Below are 20,595 nucleotides of genomic sequence, written 5' to 3'. Positions count from 1 at the left end.
CATGGATTTGAACTTTTGTCTTTAATTGCTTCAGCAAAGCTCACAGTTTTTACCAAATTCTATAGTCTAAATCTGCTCCTTAGACACATTTTTTCGGGGTTGCTACTGACTCTAGTGGCGTGGGGGTGGTAACACAACTAATATAAGCAGAATACTGCAAAGTATTTTGTGTCAGGGGGGGAGGGTTTGGAATATGAAGGGTTCTGTGAATGTGCATATGCAACTGGGGGGTTCGGTACCTCCAAAAAAGGTTACAAACCACTGTTATAAGCTCAAGGTAACTGTTGATTGGGCACATTGTCATCAATTTCTGATCTAGAATCTTTTAAAATATTGGTTCCAATACTGATATTAACATTGGATCGGTGCATCTCTAGTAGATATTAAAAGCAGATTTTGCAAAATAAGTTACAGAAAAAATTCTAAAAGACCATTTTTTGTATAATCAAAAACATTTCCGTTTTGGGTTTGCAAAATCCAAAGAGCCACAGCTTGAAATACCCGTGAAATAAAAATACATTTCAAGATTTTATTGGGAATTTATATGATAAAACAGTAGAAAGCGTCACATTATTTCCTTTATTTATGTTCTGTATGTTACATACATCCACTTCATTTTAACTAGTCCTTAAACCGGAAGCTTCGAGAATGTATGTAAGCAACTGAAATTGGATTTAGAATAAAACCATAAAAAAAAAAAAATCATCATAATTTTATTATTTAAATAAAATAGCTCTGAGTTTGACTGATAGCAGTCTAGAGATAAAGACAATTTTTAATTTATTTTAAGGCTGAGGAGCCCAGACTGTTTGCTGTCATTCCAGTAAAAGAAAACAAATGTTCATTCTGTGAATTAAATTAATATAATTAAACATATAATTAAACATAAGTTGCATAAAATAGACATATGAAAAGATGTTAAGTCTGCCTTATTGCTAGGCTTTTTGGCACCTTTTAATTAGTTTTTGCAACTGAAGCTCAAAGACACAAGCACCTTTAAATACGTAAATCCCCCCAGGGTCCATTCATCATTATAAGGACAAGACAGCCTCTGTGCATTTCCTAAATTTGCCCTCTGACCTCTAAAAGGCATCTGGCTGTAATAGCCGGTAATGCTTCCTCCTTTAAAGAACCCTCCCCTCAGACTCTGATTTGGGTTTTTAACCTCAAAATTGCCTTCAGAACCGCCCAATGAATCAGTCTTGGACCTTTACTTAATGGACTTTTCTTGCAGAAATAAACCCACATGTTAAACCTTCAATCTGTGCTGCTGCTTTAGGCTTTTTAAGGTCATTGTTTGCATGTTCCTGGCTGCTACCTTCTTTGGTTTCATGCATACTTCCAAAAACTAACAACTAGCCCACAAGTTTCTGCAGCAGAAACCAACTTGGAAGGAAACATATTGGTTGCCAGTAAGCTACTGGAGAGAGACACAATTCAATGTGAAAACCAAGAAGTCCTCTAATTTCTAGAGTCATATATATTTTCCTTTGTGCATGTGTGTGTTTCCTGTTGTGGCAACTTAGGTAAGTAAAATGATGGGTCTGATTGCTGTCCAGAATCAGGTCAAATATGTTCAAAAAAAGGTGAAAAAATTAGATATTATACCAGTTTTTTAATTGAGAGTCCTGCTCTATAGTAAGGGGTGTCCAAAGTTTTTTCAAAGGGCCAAAACTGGCATGTCAAAAGAACCTAAGGGGCAAAAAAGTCAAAAATTAAGAGACGAGTTTTGGTGGTGTTTTTTGTAGAAAAGGGATTTTGCACTTAAAAATGGATTTGCACATTTTTGTATTAAAAGAAAGTTAATCTTGATTGAACAAATTGTTGATTACTTTCTTTTCAAAACACATGCTATATTTAGCCAAGTTTAATAAATTAAATAAAAGTTGATTTAAGTGCATCAAAATTTGGTTTCCAGTAAAAATTTATGGACCAACGTGGTTCTGCTTATTATTATAGCTTGGTTATAAAAAGAAATCAACATGTTCCAATGTAATAAAACTATAATCTGTACTCTTATTAAAAATAAAAAAATTGCATCTGCTTCAACCATCTCTGCTGGACATTTTTTAATTTTTTGCAGGGCCATAAATGGTCCCCGCACCGCAATTTGGACACCCCTGCTCTAGAGTAACCAGCTTCTGCTTTAGTTTACATATGTAACATTTCCTCTGAGATTTATGTCATTAAGGCTGTGACCTTTCTTCTAACCTTTCTTCTCCTTTTTTAGGGGAAGAAAAAAGGAGCAAAACTTTCATTGATATATGCTATGCAACATTGATTTTTAGATTCATTCTTTCACGTTTTTCTTGTAAAATAATAAAATTCCAACTAGGAGTGGGTGACATGACTTGAAGTTTATCATTATATTTTGCGGGACTATTGTAATAGTGATAAAAGTGACAATAAAAACTATTAATTACATTAGTTTTTGGTAACTGTATGGCCGTGACTGTGTGTCACTACAGCCTCACAAACAGATGAACTGGTCTTGAAAAACATTCCCATTTGACACCAGTCACATAAAAAACTGTGATTTGTGTCACTAGACTGCGTACAGTAACTGCAATTTCATCATATTTTCAAATTTATTGATATTTATTGATTTATCTGCTTGCAAAAACTGGAGAAAATAGTAAAACAAACAATGAAAATCTGAAGTCCACCAAAGTGAATCCTTCTAAAACTTCGGCTGCACCGAAATTGAATCAAAAACAAAGGACACCTTTATCATTTATTAATCATTTCAAACTCTCGGTCTCTCTTTAATTCTATTGACTACTCTGATTGTTCTGTATTTTATTTATGAAAATATTTATGAGTCAGTTTGTCATCACCATGTTGTTTAACGATTGTTAAACTACTGTTTTTGACTTTTGTGACACTTTTGGTCTTTAAATAGCATACTATAATTTACAGTAATTTCCTTTGAAGACAACTGCTAAAAAAGATAATGAAATTCAAGTTATAGCTAATATTTACTGGATTTCTCTTGTGTCTGCTTGATTACAAGGAATTACATCCTGCTGGGCATTTTTCATTTTATTTAAAGAGAAATCTTTTACTCTCAACAAGCATCAGGTCTCTTGTACGTCATTTATATCTGAATCCTCACCCATGACCGTCAACCCAAATTTGACATTTTAGCATCCAACAAAATGAAGTTAATTACAGTCTCCATTTCTCTTGGAAGGCAGTGTTCTAGATGTTTTTTAGAGGGATTTAATCTCAGTCAGCCACAAGAACATTAACTGAGTTATGTGCAGATGTTGGAAGATAAGGGCTGGCATGGAGTCGCCATTCCTGCTTATTTCAAACCTCGAGCCAACGGCTGCATTTTAATTCATCCGCACTAAATTCTGAAAAATTATATGTTTAAGATTGTCTAGTAAAAACAAAAAAATTACGTTTTAAATTGTTGAAACGGAAAACTTTGCCTAAAACATCAGTCTAGGTGATAGACTCAATAATGAGTGTCTAATGAGGTCAAAGACCCGATCAGCAAGCGTCTTTAAAACTATATTTTTGATCAAATTTTAGAGTTTTTGCACATGTTCTCTATAGAGGTCATGAACCTGATGTCATTCGCTGCATTTTCATTACAAATGTGTGCAAAACTGTCGATATCTAATGTCACAAAAACACAATTTTGCAATGCCGGTGTTTCCATTACAAAAGAAACGCAACACATCCGACGAAAACACCTGGCTCCGCCCCCATTGATACACGGACAGATGAGATTCCCCGAGTTAACCTAGTGCTGCCCTCTACCACCATTAGTTTGCTGTGTTTTATAATAATAAAACGTGTTTATCATTATTAACGCTTTGGTGCAAAAAACTGGTTGAAAATCGATTTATTTACTGCATGTTTATGTCTGTTAAGGCTAAGATGGAACGGCACTGAAAGCAGCCCTTTAAACCATTCAGACACAAACACAACAGACACAATCAAAACTGTAAGATGACTGATTACCTCGCGATAATAACTCAGAAATAGGCCAAATAGTTTAGATGTATTTTTATTTCTTTCCTACTTACGGAAAGTTTCTGTTTATATCATAGGTTTGCTGTGCCTTTCTATACTAAAGAAAAAGATATAAAACATACGATATTTCACAACGAGATATTAACATTCATGGAAAAACCTTACATAACATTGTATTAAAGCAGAAAGTACGGCGGCCACCATAAGAAAGGCTTACAGTATCAATTATGCCGCAAGAACTAATCAGTAGATTATTGCGAGCGAACGCAAAACCTTTTGCGAGGGGACGCAAAACTTATGCGCTGGAACGCAAAAGTATTGCGAGGGAACGCAAAAGAAAAAAAATTCCCTATGTCCCCTGGAGGGCTCCGTACTATACAGCCAAAAACCAAGTGGAAAAACTTTTTTTTTATCGAAAAACTAGTTGTTTTCGAAATCGGTGGTTACATTAAGCGAATTTATTGTGAAATTATATGGTGAAAGGAAACACAGCTGGTGATTGTATGCTTCCTGAGTGGCTTAAAAAAGGATTTCCATCCAGAGTTGGATTTGCTTGTGTGCCTCTGATTATTCTGGTCAAACATCTAATTTGTTACTCTCTCTACTGCAAACATAGAATTAGACAAAAAATATAATTATTGTCCCACACTGGGGAAATTCAGGTGTAATAGTAGTTCACAAAAAGTAAATAATATAAGATTAGAAATAATGTACTCTGATGTAGTACAACTACATTTTATTACTTTAAAAGAAGTAAATAATGTGCATATGTATTGAACATTAAAAATACATTAACTGTTTTCAATAGTGCATCTGTGCAATGCAGAAAACAGATGTGTAACAAGAGCAGAAATGTTATTTAAAAATAAACCAAACAGTGCAAATGATTGTTGAAATGTCAGCTGTATTTAAACACATTGATTTTATTGCGAGCTGTAATGGTTATAGAGTTTAATGGCTTTTAAGCACATAATTAAATTGATTAGTATTGAGGTTTTAGACTTTGTAGACCAGGAAGGAATTATGTTATTCCTAAAGATGGAGCTCCACTTTATCTAAAAATTATTATATTAAACAACATGAACGGATCATTTCAGGTCCTCAGAGATGATACGGATTAACTGTATTTTCTTTTCTTTTATAAAACTTAGTGCAAAAGAGACCGATCAGCGCTCTGGCCTGGAGGGAGTTGCTCTTTTCCACCCAGAGTACTTCCTTCCACTATTTTCATTTAGCGATAACAGATCCAGGGGCGTGTTTTTTATCAGCACACTAACTTCTGTATGTGAGCCCATTAGTTTGGGTGTTTTCTCCTGTTAAAATCAGTAGCCATGTTTCCACTTCTTGTTTCCATTGATGCTTAATTTCAGTTTCTCAGTAGATTCATGTTTTCTTCTTGTGTTTTATGGGTTTTCTTTTGAACGGCTAAGTTATAAGCAGAGTCAGGTAGTAACTACTTACATTTACTCAGTTACATCTACTTTTTGGGGAAAAAGTACTTTTATTAGTATTTTTATTACTCTGTACTTTTTACTTGAGTAATTTTACCATGAAGTGATTTTTACTCATTTGAGTAAATTGATGCCCTTTTGGAACAAACTATGGAGAAAATGGTCAAAAATAAAATTTCCAATAATTTTGTTTTAACATTATTAATGGACATTTATCAGGACAACAACAAATCAAAATTCTTTTTATGATGACATTTTTTTTATGATAAACGATTTGATAAATACCCACACCATGTTGAGATTTAGATTATTGAGTAGAAATAACTTGAATATAACAAAGAAAAGTCATTTCTTCTTACAGATGTTTTGGAATTTAATGAAAAATTTTAGTTAAGTTTATTAACAAAACAGGAGTGCATTTTGTTAAATTAACTTAGACTTAGATTGATTGTTTGATTGACTTTTTCAAATTAAAATACCAAAAAAATTCAAAGTATTGTTTTATCTTAGTAAATGTCATTCAAATTTTTATTAGTGTAGATAAATGTTAGGCTACATTCAGGAAGATCAAAACTTATCGACATTTTATCAGGAAAGTTACATTCAGATGCTTTTTTCTTTTAAATACAACATGTTTGCTTCTTGTACATCTTTTTTGACTTGGAAGCAACAAACTATCTAATTAGTTCTTGCAGCTAAGTCTCCAGTAAAGTTCGTTGTGATCTTGTAATGTTTCAATGTGTCCCGTTAAACAGTCTGTTTAAAACGTCAAAATCAAGTTATTAAAGCGACATACAGTAGGTGTTGGTGGTCTGGACAGACTGTGTGTGAGCCAGAGGAAGTTGATGGGAAATCCTGTGGAGAAAAAGCCTGCAGCAGCTGTTAAAAAAAACACTCCTCTGGTGTTTTATTGATACAGTAGACTAATTTGTGTTGGTGGTCTTCGTTATTCTGTGTGAGGTCTCAGTAATTTGCATTTCTTTTACGTGTTATAACAGAGCCCTTGTTGTTTTCTCTGCAGGAGTTTTTCTGTGCTTTAGAGATGATGCTGTTGCCACCTTGTTGTGGTTTGTGACAGCTCTGAGTTTCAGGATTACAGCTCCAACGTTTGTGGCCTTTATGTTCTGTGGGATTTTTGAACGCATATTTTCTTAATTTTTTTTTCTTTCCTCATATATTTATTTATTTTCTTTCCTACTTACTGTTATCTGCTTTATTACTTTCTGTATTATTTGTACTTATGTACTTTTGCTTATTTATTTACAGCTCTGGATGGATGTATTAATGTACTGTATATACTAGGTCTGTGTAATAATATCGATTTTGCGATATATATCGATATTTTCTGTCCTAGAAAAAAATCAATATTCATCCGCAAGTATCGTAACATCCAACTGTCACCTTGCTCACTCATTGCTTGCTTTGCCGGGAGAGTGATTAGGTCATCAGGCTTAGAGTGATTCCTTCAGATGTTAAGTGTCAAGGTTAAAAAGGTATCAAACTATTCAGAGCAGGGTACTTGGTGCACTTTATTTACTTTACAAATGCATGTAAGCTACAGTTTGTACTGTTTCAATTAAAAGAAACCACTTTGATTCATTTTGTCCAGCTGTCGACTTTAACTCTGTGTCCATGTCCAACCAGAGCCAGGTATTGTGTAGTTGGTGCTTTTAATCAGTTTTCAGTTGAATTAATTCAGTCCAACTCTATAACAGTCACAAAATGTCACCAAAATCACTCTGTCCCTCTAAAATCTTTTAGAAAATCGCAAAATTATAGTGAATTGTATCACTTGCTGAATATCGCAATATATATCGTATTGTGAGCAGAATATCGTGTATCGTATCGTGAGATTATTGTATCACTATAGCCCTAGTATATACAGCTCTGGACAAAACTAAGAGCCCACTGCACTGAACCCCATTAAAACCCCCCTGGTTTTTCCACCAAATGTTGACTTCTGAATTCTTCCTGAGTTAAGACATTAGTATTATTTGTAAATTAATACTAACTTGGTTTTTTGCATTATTTGAGGTCTGAAAGTGCTGCATTTTTTTTTGTTCTTTTGACAATTTCTCATTTTCTGCAAATAAACACTAAATTTTTGCTTGTAATTTCAGACATGTTATCAGTTGTTCATAGAACAAAAAGAACAATGTTCATTTTATTCAAATGTATATCTATAAAAAGGAAAATCAGAGAAACTGATTATTTTAAGGGGTGTCTTAATGTTTTCCAGAGCTGTATATTCCTTACTTTCTCTTTTGTCTTTTGCACACTTTCACTCACATTAAGTTGCTTTCTTACTTTTTTATCTTATTTCTTATCGACGTTCTTTCTAACTTTTACTTTCACTCACTATTACTTACATTTTTTTTTACATACATTCCTCCTCACTTCTTTTTGCTTACTTTCCTACTTAATTTGACTAACTTTTCCTTTTCTTATCGTCTTATTTCTACCTACTTTTGCTACTTTCACTCACTTTTTCTTACTTATTTTTACTTTCTCCTCTGCTTTTATTTAGTTTTCCTTCTTCCAGCTTTCCTAAATTGCAATAAATTACAAGAAAGATAAAAAATAATCAGAAGCAGACAAGAGACGCATGATAAGAGGAGCTGCAGAGATACGCAGCTCAGGTAGGAGAATATGTTGAGAAGACAACCTTTAGTTGTGCAAATTTGGCCACCGTAGAAAACTAGAGATGAACACATTAATTAGAGGAAAACATGCTAGAATGGTCCAGTCAAAGTCCAGACTTAAAACCAACTCAGAACTTGTGGAAAGACTTTTCTCTCCATCTAGTCTGTCTGAGCTCAACCTATTTTTCAAGAATATTGGGAGAAATTTTAGCCTTGAGATATGAAGGCTGCTGGCGACATAAATAAATATGAGACGAAACGAGTTGCAACTTTAATTTCACTTCCTCTTTACAATTATGTGTTAATTTATGTTGGTTTGTCATGAACTCCAGTGAATCAAACTGAAGATTTTCATTCTAATGTAACATGAGGAAGTTTAAACACTGTGAATACTTTAGTAAGGTGCTGTACTGCTGGAAAACACAGGTCACCTTTTCATTCTGTTCGTTTTTACATTAAATCTCCAATAGGCCCCAGACAGACAGGAAGTATACAATTTCAAGGTAGCCATGGCAACCCCCATTTGGCCTCATGAATGGAGAGTGGTTGTAGTAAGTTGGGGCTTTTCAGTGGAGAACCAGAAGCTCTGATTTTCTTTTCCAGCTTGTTGCAAATACAGAATCACTCGCTGATTAAACTGAATTTTGAAGGATATTTTTATCCCTTCATTGTTTTCCACGTCCACAGCTGCTTTCCTGTCCAGCCTAGGCCAGTATGAGATCGCCATCCCAGTACGTGTAGGACCAAATGACGAGATGCTGGACACAGACAGGACAAAATACCACCAAAGAAGAAGACGAAGCACTGAAGACAGGCTGCCTGACTCTGTATTATACTTTTTCAGACTCTGCAGTGGATCATTTTCAGACCGATCCAGGCGTTTTATGGCTCTCACGTCTCTTCCTCCTTCGTCTCTTAGCTCTTCTACCAGCTGTCCACGTCGCAGAACAACTTCCTGCTGAACCTGACGCTGCAGGGAGGCCTGCTGTCCCGCCAGTTTAGGGTGGAGTACTGGAAGAGGGGCCAGCTAGCCTGGAGCCACCCGTACTCTCCCAATTGTCATTACACGGGTCACCTCCAGGACCAGCCGCACTCTAGCAAAGTGGCGCTGAGCAACTGCAACGGCCTGGTAAGACCCATACCCTGCTGTTGCTGCTCAATCAGAAACTCTTGATTCCTACCTCAAAACAGGACATTTGAACACACCTCAATCCTCTTATAAGCTTAAAACTGCTTTGTTGAATAGGTTAGGATTGGTCTGTGACCTATAGAGCAGTGTTTTTCAACCATTTTTGAGTCAAGGTACACTGTTTTAATTGAAAAAATCCCAAGGCACACCTCCAACTAAAAATGGAAATAAAGATACTCTGTAGCCGCCTATATATAGTCATTCTTATCAAAGTCTCTTGAATAGGAATCAAATAAACACAAAAATGTATTATCACATTTTACATTTCTTATTTCAAATTGCACCTAACATATCCACTTCAAAAATACACCTGAACAGAAACACAACACTGTGGTGTTAAATTTAAAGAAGTTGTAGAAAACGTCAAAGTGTTTTACAAACTAATCCACAAGCATCTTATAGCCAGAATACAGAAAATAATTCTTATTCTGAAAGAAGCAATAATATTTGGGAAACATTTCACTTCATATTCAGTGTTAGAATATGAAGAGTTGCATGTACAAAATGTCAATATCTGCATATTTTACCCACCTGGTGTGAAACCTGTGTTTGGATGAAAACAGATCTGATTTCGTGGCAGAAATTGAAGAAAGACAAAGCTATTCCTCAACATCTCTGTCTCTGTTTTTAGTTTTTATAGTAGCCAGGCTTGAGAAGCTCACTTCACACAGATATGTTGTGGGAAATGGACTCATGCTCTTTCCAACTACTGCTGAGCTTCACTGTCTTTCTAGATTCAGTGCTCTCACCGCTACCTGTAACATTCGTGCATCACTAATTCTCGTTTTAATGTAAAATGCTCTGTACCTACTGCCATCTAGTGGCAAGAACATTACATGATTACGCCGCTGCTACTACTACAGCAGACACTCGAAGATGGCATTATTTGCAGATAATTCATTTTCAAAAAATCTTTTAAAACCAATTACCGTATTTTTCGGACTATAGAGCGCACCATACTAGCACCCTCAATTAAAATAAATAAATAAAAACTGGAAGCTGCTCTCGGTTTTCCATTAGGACCCAGCAGAATGCCTCGTCCTAATAAATCTGCTGGACGCAGCACTCCGTCTCCAAAGTCAAACCATGGTTTCGTTCACACCGAGCTTAAGTGCAGCGGCTCTATTTCCCTCCTGTAGTGCCAGATCGACAACCCTCAACTTAAAAGCTGCATGATATGAGTTTGAAAACATTTCTCCGTCGTGCCTGCTGCTAGCATGTGCTTGTTCTAAATGAAAATTAGCACGTTCTTCTTTGATTTACAATTTTGACTTCTAATGATTCACTTCCTGCTAGAGAGCCCCCTGGTGGTTGAAGAAAAATCCGCAGAAAAGCCACAGCGGGCTACAATCCGCATGGTTCAAAGTTAAGAAAAAAAGTAGCAGCTTTTAGTCCGGAAAATACGGTACCATAGTGAAATTGAATAATTTCCACGGCACACCTGACGATCACTCACGGCACACTAGTGTGCCGCGGAACAGTGGTTGAAAAACACTGCTATAGAGAACATGTTTATTACATTCTTAGCACAAAATCACTCTTAAATTATGAAATTTTAGTTCGGTCATTCCTGTCTATTTCGATCCCCTTTCAGAATGAGATGTTTTAGGGCTTATTTTAAATCCAATTATGCAACTGCATATCTTTGAAAAGCATTAGTGCAGCCTCCTGCACAACCAACATGAATTAAGCAAGTTGTTTCTGAATGGTAAGTGAACAACAAAAAACTTGTCTTTTCTAGAAGTGGTAAAACCAGCTGAACAAAGGTTCTGGAACTCAGTTTGGGTTGCTAGGTGACAGATTGTGCTTCACTGGGGTTGCTGGTAACGATGCAGTCCCTCCTTCATTAGGTTTTTGAAACATTAACTTATTGTCAAAAACGCTTGTTTGGGTTTTTTTAAGCGCTTTGGTAGTCGAGGCCCAAATGGATAAAGACGTGCAAAATCTGTTTAGATCTCAAACCACTCTGCTGTGACATCTCATGTGCAGTTATGTTAAATCTTAACTCAAGATAAGTATCTTAAAGGAGACATTTCTCTAATCTCTGGGTTTTACTCCCACAGAAAAATGACCAAATATAGAGAAGAATGCGGTTCCTGCTGTTGTAGATTTACAAGTTGGCAAGAAAATGTACTAAAACACCCAGATTCATTTTCTGTTTTACTTTGCTTTGTCAATTTCAAACACCGTTTTGTACTAAATACAATAAAAATCAAACTTTCTTACCTTCTCACAATGTTTATAAGATCTTAAATGTATTTATTTTCCCAGCTATATGTAAATATATACAAACAGTTCTGTTACAGATGATACGTCATCATCCATACTTGGTAGGGTCTTCCTGTTACAGTGGGCGTGATTCCAAAGACTCTTCTTGTTTCATATTTTTTAATTATTTATTTCCTTTGAAAAACAATGAAAAGTTAATTTTACCTAAAATTTCTGGTCATCTTTTCAGACATTTCAAGGTTTAAACTCTCCTAAATTCGCTGAAAAAAAGAGAGCCTGTCATTGAATTTAATACATTTAATTAATCTGTAATCAAATTAAGTAAATAAGTTGTCAGGTTAAACAAATGTAAATGAAGTAAGTTTGACCAACTTCATTCAGTTACTTTTTGATTTTTTTAAGTAGGAGCTTTCTTCTTTTTTCAGTGTAGTTTTGGTAGTTTTCTGCATTTTTTTGACTCTTAATTTTAAAGAGTTCTTTGAAAAATCTTGCTAATTTTTTTTTTTAACCTCCTATAGGGATTATTCTTTGAATATTGCATTACTTAGAACCAAATCATAGTCAGAATAAACATGTTTTTAGTAACGTGCTACTTAAAAAAATGCTGAAGTAAAAGTTAAATAATCTAAAAAGTTGTTGCATTTCACTTTTTTAGATTCTCTACAAACGTTTTTCTATTCAGGGATGTTTTGGTTTTGATTTAACATTGGATTCAGTGATGTTAAATCTACCTCACCACAGTAATTTTTTTCAGTGTAGAAAACTTGAGATGATGAGTTGTTTAGACTTATTTAGCGCTTACTGTATCGAAGCACAGATTCCCTTTCATTCAGAGTTTTCTCATGAGGTCATCTCTTCAAATCACAACAGATCGCCGCCATCTGTTTGATGATGCTTCCAAGTTTCTGCTCATCCAAATCCTTTGACCGGCGATTCTCAATCGTGATGCATCAACGCACTCTGCTCTACCCGCCGCGTATCCTCTCACTACAAAACAGCAGGACCCACAATAGTGTTTCGGACGTGCTCAGAAAGCGTTAAAAAGCCTCACACGTAATTAGTGTTGGTCGGACCAGCATGAGGGCATTCACCAGTGAGCACGCTGTGTGTCCGAGGGAGCGTCACTAACCTCATTATGGGATTTAAAAGGCGCTTTGAACGTCGCCGCGGCGAGTCGATGGGGAGACACTCGCTCTGAGCGGGGCCGACACATCTGAGCAGAATCAAAGGAAGTGTTAGTGTATCGCTCTCTGTCTCACTCACTCATTTTTCTCGCTCTCATTCACCCTTTCATGCTCTCTTGTGTGTTCCTGATCCTCTGGTCAAACAAGTCCAGCGTTTCTCCGTGGGAGGGGAAGGGACATCGTGCATCACTCTCTCAAAATATGGACCACTCTAAATATGAAACATGTGTTATGATTAGTTATGTAGCCCTTTTCAGACCGTGGTAACAAAAAATTACTACCCATCCACAGATAATTATCCTCTATTTTTTATTCATTAAAACTTTTATTTAATCAGGAAAGCGATTAAAGCTGCAGTATGTAACTTTTATGAAAAATATTTTTTTCACATATTTGTTGAAACTCTCATTATGTTGTGACAGTTTGCTGTCTAGAAACAACCAATCGGAGCCATGCGGCGGGTCTTAGCGCTGTCAATCATCCCTCCACGTGGTGATGCTCAGCCCTTTGCTCTCTGCTATGCTGCAGCTACAACTAGCCTGTAGTGAATGCTCAGGCTAGTTAGTTAGCCACTGATGGTGGATAAATGGTGGCTGAAAAACAATATAAGTGTTTCATATGAGTCAATATTTATAATTATTGATCCGTTTTTTGTTTTAAATATCTGAAATGCAGCCAAACTGGCAGCGTATTCACAGTTTTCACTCCACAGCGTTGTTTTTCATATTTAAGTATTTAAGCAGTTATGAGGCGCAGAGGTGAAACCTTAAACTGCTGCTGCGCCAGTTACTCAGCAGGTTGTTGCTAGGTAACCACAGAATGAATGAGTTGCTAGGTAACCAAAGAGAGAGAGAGTTGGTTGTTTCCACCAACTTTTCTGAGCTAGCTGTGGCTAAAGTCTCTCCACTTCCTACATAACCCAGAATGCTGTGCCGTTCTGGATTGGAGTCAATTGAAATGATTGAATATTGTGTCAGGTGTATTATGGATCGATATTGATCTATCACCATATATATTGTTGATTATCTATTGTTCAGCTCTATTTAGCAGTAAACGTTTCAGGTTTTTATTGCAGGCTTCCATGTTATCCTGCTTTGTTTTACCTCTTTGCTCTCCTTATCTGTGTCTCACAGCAGGGGGTGATTGTTGCAGGGGGAGAGGAGTACCTCATTGAACCGCTTGTCTCACCAGATAACCAAACCCGGACAGAGAGGGGGGAGAGGACAGAAGGGCGCCCCCATGTGGTTTACAAACGCTCATCTCTGCGCTATCAGTACAAGGGCCGCTCCTGCGGGGTCATTGGTGAGAAAATTTGCATTCTGGTGTCGATTGGCAAACTAGACCGTGCTGAAAATGTTTTTTTCTTATTCTTATTAAGTACCTGGGTGGAGAACCTCTGCCTTAATCTCACAATATACTATAGAAATCATGAATGTGTGTGGTTTACCTCAGATAAGAAGCCAATGAAAGGCGCGTCGTGGTGGCAGCGGACCCTGAAGACGCCGCCTCACCATGTCGGCCGCAGCCAGCTGCCCCTGAAGCGCTCGGTCAGTCAGGAGCGCTACGTGGAGACGCTGGTGGTGGCCGACAAGATGATGGTGGGATACCACGGCCGCAGGGACATTGAGCAGTACATCCTGGCCGTCATGAATATTGTAAGTGTCACAACACAAAAGATTCACAGACATGCAAGTTAATTAAATGAACTATTTACTGCTTACATCATATGACCTCTACCTGATGTAAGTAGTAAACATTACTATACAGTTCTATAATATAGAGAGATTATCAATCAATGTCACGTTGCATCAACAGCCACTCGACTGAGCATGTCGCTTTCAGAACGCAGGCAAAAATACATTGTTATAACCAAACTATTTACAATAAGGCTAATGAAATCATTTACAACTTGCAGCCAGTGCAACTCACCTCTCTGCACCCAGTGCAACTCTCGTACGCAGCTTTGCAGCGTCTGCAGTTGTCAGAGGTTTTATTTTTGGCAGAGCGTCTCTGTACCTTGCACTGCCTCGTATTTGTTATTTCTGAAGGCTTAGTTTATCACCTGCCTCAATGGATTCATCTACATCTTCGTTTTTCCTCTAAACAAGACCAAAACGGGAAGAAAAGATTGTATTTTATTTGTCCTTTGCACTCTAAATTAGATTTTTTTAAAATAAAAAAGTAAAGTTTATAAAAACCCTATTCTGGTGCCCTTATTGCTCACTATGTATGTTCATCTTATTTATAGAGACTCGACGAATCTTAATGAAAGTTGACGAGTTTACCATGAACAAATTTCTTTAATATTGCTAGTAAATAATGCCCGACGTTTGGGACATTTGCTCTCATCGCTTATCGACTCACCTGCATTTAACGCTAATCAGTCATTAAGACGCGTCTCATTCACTAATGTTAATTTGGTAGCATAACTTATTTTATCACGCTAAGATAAACAGTTGTAGTACACTGACTGACAACATGCTAGCTAATGTTAAAATGGCAAGATGAACGCAGGTAACCATGGCAACCAGTGAGCATTTAAAGGCCGCCCGGCTCTTGCTGCTGCAGTCAAGTCGCACCTGCATCCACTGTGTTTACAAACGGATAATCCCTCTATATTCAGAGTTGGGTAGTAACTAGATACATTTACTCAATTACATTTTCTTGAATAAAGTTTTTAATTGACTGTCAACAGTGTGATCTTCCCAAAAAAATCAGTGGTTATGCCCCAATGTAAGCATGTTGAGCACAGTGTAGGAGGGTGGTGATTTGGGCTGTCATGAAAGCACAGGACCTGTGCAGTGTGGAAGTTTAGAATCATTTTTATTATATTGTTATATGTGAAACACTCCAAATAATAGAGGATGTACTTCTTTTCCACCATGTTTCTATCAAAAAATTTCATGGACTGAATTAAATTAGCTATAAAACTAATCAGTGTTGTTAAAAATAGCAGGAAAGAAGCAAAGCTAGTATTTAGTGCATTCTTCCTCCCAGGGGGAAACCAAAGCACGCTTCAGTTTCAAGTCGCCTCCTTTTTGTTTCATTGAGGATCTTCTCGTGCTAAACTCTGAAACCACACACACTCACATGCTGGGAATGTATTTAATGAAAGACTTTTTAAAGAAAAAACGTCCAGACATCAAAAAATGGAACTTAATTTAGAAAAAGACTAAACTTAACCAGACAGAATGGTCAGATTGAGGCTTCGGTGCCACTTATTACTTTAGTTGTAAGCAGAAGAGTCTGTTTACGGGAAATGTTTGTTTGGAGGTAGTGTGTGAACTTTTTATTTCACACACTTCCCATTAAAATACTTTAATATATTTTAATGGGAACACAAAGTAGAGGATAAGTGTAAAATGTAATTTAAACACCTGACATTAAAAGTAAATTTAAACATTAGAGAACAAACATCATCATGAAGAGGAAGGGCCACATTAGACATGGTAGGCATGGTAACTCTGGAGGAGCTGCAGAGATCCAAGGCTCAGGTGGGAGAATTTATTGATGCATTTAAATTGTGGGAAGAGTGAAAAGAAGAAAACTTGCATGCAGTTTTGCCTAAGGCCGCATCTTTCCACAGGAAAGCTGTGGAAGACGACGTTTTGGTAAGATGGAAAAAAGGTCTGAAAAGATTAATCAGATTAATTGTGATGAAGCAGTTATTGAAATAATCGCCAATTAGGCCTGTCACAATCATCAGTAAATCAATTAATCGTATAATAAATTTAAACAAACTCAATAATTTTCATTGGCCTGATTTATCGTTTCTCTTTTTTTTCTTTCTACCAAAAACTGGATGATAAAAGTCTTCAGTTTGGTGATTTGGTCTCAACTAGCCCTTTTTTTAAGGACAATTTTGTTTACAAAGACTTCAAAATTCATTTTATTTGTCATTTTGTTTATTTATTTTAGATATTTAAAATATCTTCCAGTTCCATCGTTAAATGTTAATTAAAATTTAAAGTTTACAGATCTTGGAGAATGTGTTCATTGTTATTTTTATCATTACATTGCTTAAAAAAGGGTCTCAAATCTGCCTTTTTGTTTATCGCAATAATTTCTAAAACAATTTCTCGTACAGCAAAATTTGTTATAGCAAGCCTATTATCAATAATCATTAACTGGAGCTAAAAAGGCCATTTGCTGAAAGTACAACACACTCAGAGTAAATAAACCAAAACTGTGCAAAAATATTTTGTTTTTGTATTTTGTTTAAGTTCTGTTTTGTTTTTGTCCTAAATGTATCAATTTTAATGTGTTTTTATTTGTATATTTTATTTTTGTTAATCATCCTCTTGTCTGATTGGTTATTTGTTATTTTGTAGATCAATACCTCTGTTTGTTAGTCGGTAATGTTTGTTTTGCTTGCAGTAATTGGTGAGTAATTAAAAAAGTTACCGTATTTTTTTAGCTACAGATTCATCCTTTGCTACAACTGAACAAGAGTTCACTAAAGAAATGCTGTATCGACTTATTTAAAAAATATATTATTTGAATTGAGTGAATGTGAAACTGTTCCACAAGAGGAATTCTGGGTAAGATATTTGTACAGACAGTTTGTTTTTTTTTATCTTAGGTGCAAATTATATATTTGCATTATATATATATATATATATATATGTACAGCTTTGGCTCTGATTGTGTTGTTTTTTTTTAAAAAATCACCTTTTTGTTAGAGTATGTATATTTCGTTTAATGATTAGTTGATTATTAAATCTGTTGACAATGATTTCAATTATTGATTAATCGTGATTAATCATTTCCGCCCTAGTTTAAAGTGGACCGTTGTGTCGTTATTTTCTGTCCCAGTGTTGTCTGGTCTGAGCTGTGCTGAGGTCCTCCGGTTCATCGGCCGTTTTTAAGACTGGTCTTTTCTTGTTTCCCTGGAGGTCAGGTTGCCAAACTGTTCCATGATTCTAGCCTGGGGAATGCAGTCAACATCGTGGTGACACGACTCATCCTGCTCATGGAAGACCAGGTCAGTCAACAGCTGCATGTCTCTCTCTGAGTTTGTCCTCATAAATCTCTGTGTAAATTAGTGGCTTAAGTGTTGTTTCCTCCACCCTACCCAGCGACCTTTGTGTGTGTGTGTGTGTGTGTGTGTGTGTGTGTGTGTGTGTGTGTGTGTGTGTGTGTGTGTGTGTGTGTGGCTGTTATGAATGGCGGCTGTAGTGACGGGAATGAGAGGGTGTAAGGACGGTAAGTAGAGAGAGAGATGATTGAACGGAGGTGGAAAAAGTCGGGCAGTGAGGGGAGTTTTGTACCTGTCGCACAGAGCTGCTTTGTGACTGTCGTGTATGTTGCTGTGGAAAACAGGCAGCTCTCTGACGCTTTCCCAGGACGTAGAACATCTACGAGATGGATTTATATACTCTGTCCCACACTACTCTGTGTGGTACAGTAATCTCATGTTCCTTTATATTTTGCCTTCAAACAGCCTTGCTTTGTTTTATGCTTTCTTAAACATGTTAGGATAGTTCTATGGGTTACACAAAATATGTTCAGCACATTTTTTTGTACCAGATCATTCTCAGATGATGAGATTTTAGTGTGCTCGGTTCTGCCTATTTTGAGCTCCTTTCAGAACAAACTGTTCTGTCACTTTAAATCTAAATAAGCTGCTGCTGGCCACTCTCCCCCCAACTCAACATTTCCACTTGCATATAAAAAGGGCTGCAAACAGATACCACCATACATCTTTAAAAAGCAAAAGTAGAGCCTCCTGCACAACGAACAACAATGCAGCAAGTGGTTTCTGGATGGTAAGACAACAACAAAACACTCGTCTTTTCCAGCAGCCATTGAAAAGCAGAAAAACCAGCTGGCAAAATGTTCTGGAACTCAGTTTGGGTTGCTAGGTAACGGGGCTGGGCTTTGATGGGGTTGCTAGGTAACAGGTCTAGGCTTTGCTGGGGTTGCTAGGTGACTTCTGACGTTATATGTGGAAGGTTTTTGAAGCAAAAAACATAAATTTATTGCCTAAAACGGACTGGGTATTTTTTTCATCAACATTAAGGAATTATTGACTTAAAACAAGCTTCTATATCTTGCTGAAAATTTATTTGTAAGTTTGTTTAGATTTTTCTCAATTATAAGATATTTGTACTAGAAACTAGACCAACTTTACTATTTCAGAAGAAATTGTGAAATTCTTGCTTTTTCAAGGTTCCGCGTTTGCAGAAGCTGATTTTAGTGTTGATTGTAAACTAAAATGTTACCAAGGAAAGCATGATTTTTAATCCAGCTGAGGTCAGCATGCACCTCCAGAAGAAGCACCGGGACTAAAAACCGCCTCACTGAGCTGCTTGCATGATGTAAGCCAGAGACCGGCGGCCAGAGTCCCCCACCTGACCACAGGGCAGGAGTTCAGCTCATAAAAAGTCCATGACCTTACCAGTGTAGCTCTGGAGATGACTGAACCACCTGCCTGCCTTGTAAATGACTGTATTAGCTAGCCATTAACAGCATGTGGTGGGACTCCTCGGCCCGCTCCTTCGGGTATTACGCAGTGGCTTTGAGGTTTCCTCCTTAGCTGTCTTGTTAAGGAACATTTATGATTCATCGTGCCTTAAAATAATCTCTGGAGCCTCCCGCCCGGATGTGTTTGTTATCTAAATGAGAGAACATGTAAATGTTAGTCTCATTAGCGGTGTTTTAGCTTTTCTGTGAGGGGGTAGGGTGGGTTCACCAGTTTTGCTCTGCACAAGCAGAGCAGGGGTTTCTGCAAGAGGTTTCCAAGTCCGAAAAGAAAGTCAAAGCTGTGCCTGGAAAGGGAAAACGATGCCATGAGTGGGCCCAGAGATGAGGGACTGTGGGATGAGACAATTACCAGTTATGTCACCGCATGCATTCCTGGGTTACGAGTTCTCGCCAGCTGTGGCCAGCAGAGCACTCCCTCAGCTCCCACATAATACGGCGAATCTACACAGTTTTAACAGATAGGAAAGACTAACATAGTGTGAGGGGAAAATAACCTCAGAACAGAGCAACTGTTCTGCATTTAACAAAGCAAAATGCATAACCTTATTTTTCCAGACGTGCCTCTGAGTTTGCGTTTCCCTCCTTTCTTCTCTTCCAGCCAACACTGGAGATCAACCATCATGCTGGGAAGTCTTTGGACAGTTTCTGTAAGTGGCAGAAAACCATCCAGCACCGCAGCAGCAGCTACGGGAACGCCATCCCGGACAACGGCATCGCTCACCACGACAACGCCGTGCTCATCACCAGGTAACGCAAGACAACCACAGAAGGGAGTGTGAAACGGAACCATCTTGACTTATGAATCAACCAGAACTTTAAACATGAGATTTACTTCATTATGTTATTCCCTCGTCAAAAACATACCTGGAGTGTTGCCTTGATCCTTCCGTGCATGTTTGAGAAATCCTTTCATCTCCATGGCAACCATTCAACTGTGCAAAACGCCTGGTTGGATCTAGCTCCGGCTTTGAGACGCAGCTCCTCCTTAAAGCTGCTGTTTCCAAACACTCAGCTCCTTCAGACTAGCCAGCAGCAATTAGCTAACACCTGGTGGAACTTTGCATCTGCTGAGCTCATTATAGGAGCTAATTCTCAGTGAAACTCTGGTAAAAACGTTACTAGAGGTCTAATAGAAGAGCCATGGGATGATGACTTTCTGAGTTTGTAAACAGACAGAGGCCCAACTTCAAGGCATTAAATTACAAAGTCACATTTCTTTTAAGTCATATTTTATACATGCAACATTTTTATAACAACTAAAGATAGAACAGTTACTTTACTGTGCTATAAAACGGCACTATATTCCTGAAAATCATAATACTGCCCCTTCAGGATGTTAATTTTGATGATTTAATTACATAGATTTTATTGTGCTAAAAGCTTTAATGCGTTTAGGGTTTTTTTGACGTACTAAATCTCAGAGCGTG

At 37.1% G+C, this 20,595-nt stretch overlaps 1 protein-coding gene across 5 annotated transcripts in view; it reads left to right on the top strand.

The window, feature by feature from the left end:
* adamts10 (ADAM metallopeptidase with thrombospondin type 1 motif, 10) overlaps window positions 1-20,595 on the top strand; it is a 74,921-nt gene that overhangs the window by 21,759 nt on the left and 32,567 nt on the right. For all 5 annotated transcript variants that reach the window (XM_017306395.2, XM_008415144.3, XM_081606134.1 and 2 more), the window contains 6 exons: window positions 8,768-8,907; window positions 9,000-9,209; window positions 13,816-13,984; window positions 14,135-14,337; window positions 17,583-17,666; window positions 19,767-19,915. In XM_017306395.2, coding sequence (XP_017161884.2) covers window positions 8,768-8,907; window positions 9,000-9,209; window positions 13,816-13,984; window positions 14,135-14,337; window positions 17,583-17,666; window positions 19,767-19,915 — 955 coding nt within the window. The remainder of the gene's footprint in view (window positions 1-8,767; window positions 8,908-8,999; window positions 9,210-13,815; window positions 13,985-14,134; window positions 14,338-17,582; window positions 17,667-19,766; window positions 19,916-20,595) is intronic.

This window comes from Poecilia reticulata, chromosome 4 (assembly GCF_904066995.2).
Source record: "Poecilia reticulata chromosome 4, P_reticulata-male-v2, whole genome shotgun sequence".
NCBI lineage: Eukaryota > Metazoa > Chordata > Actinopteri > Cyprinodontiformes > Poeciliidae > Poecilia > Poecilia reticulata.
The sequence above is the reverse complement of the archived record's forward strand: the minus strand, read 5'-3'. Positions and strand labels throughout refer to the sequence as shown.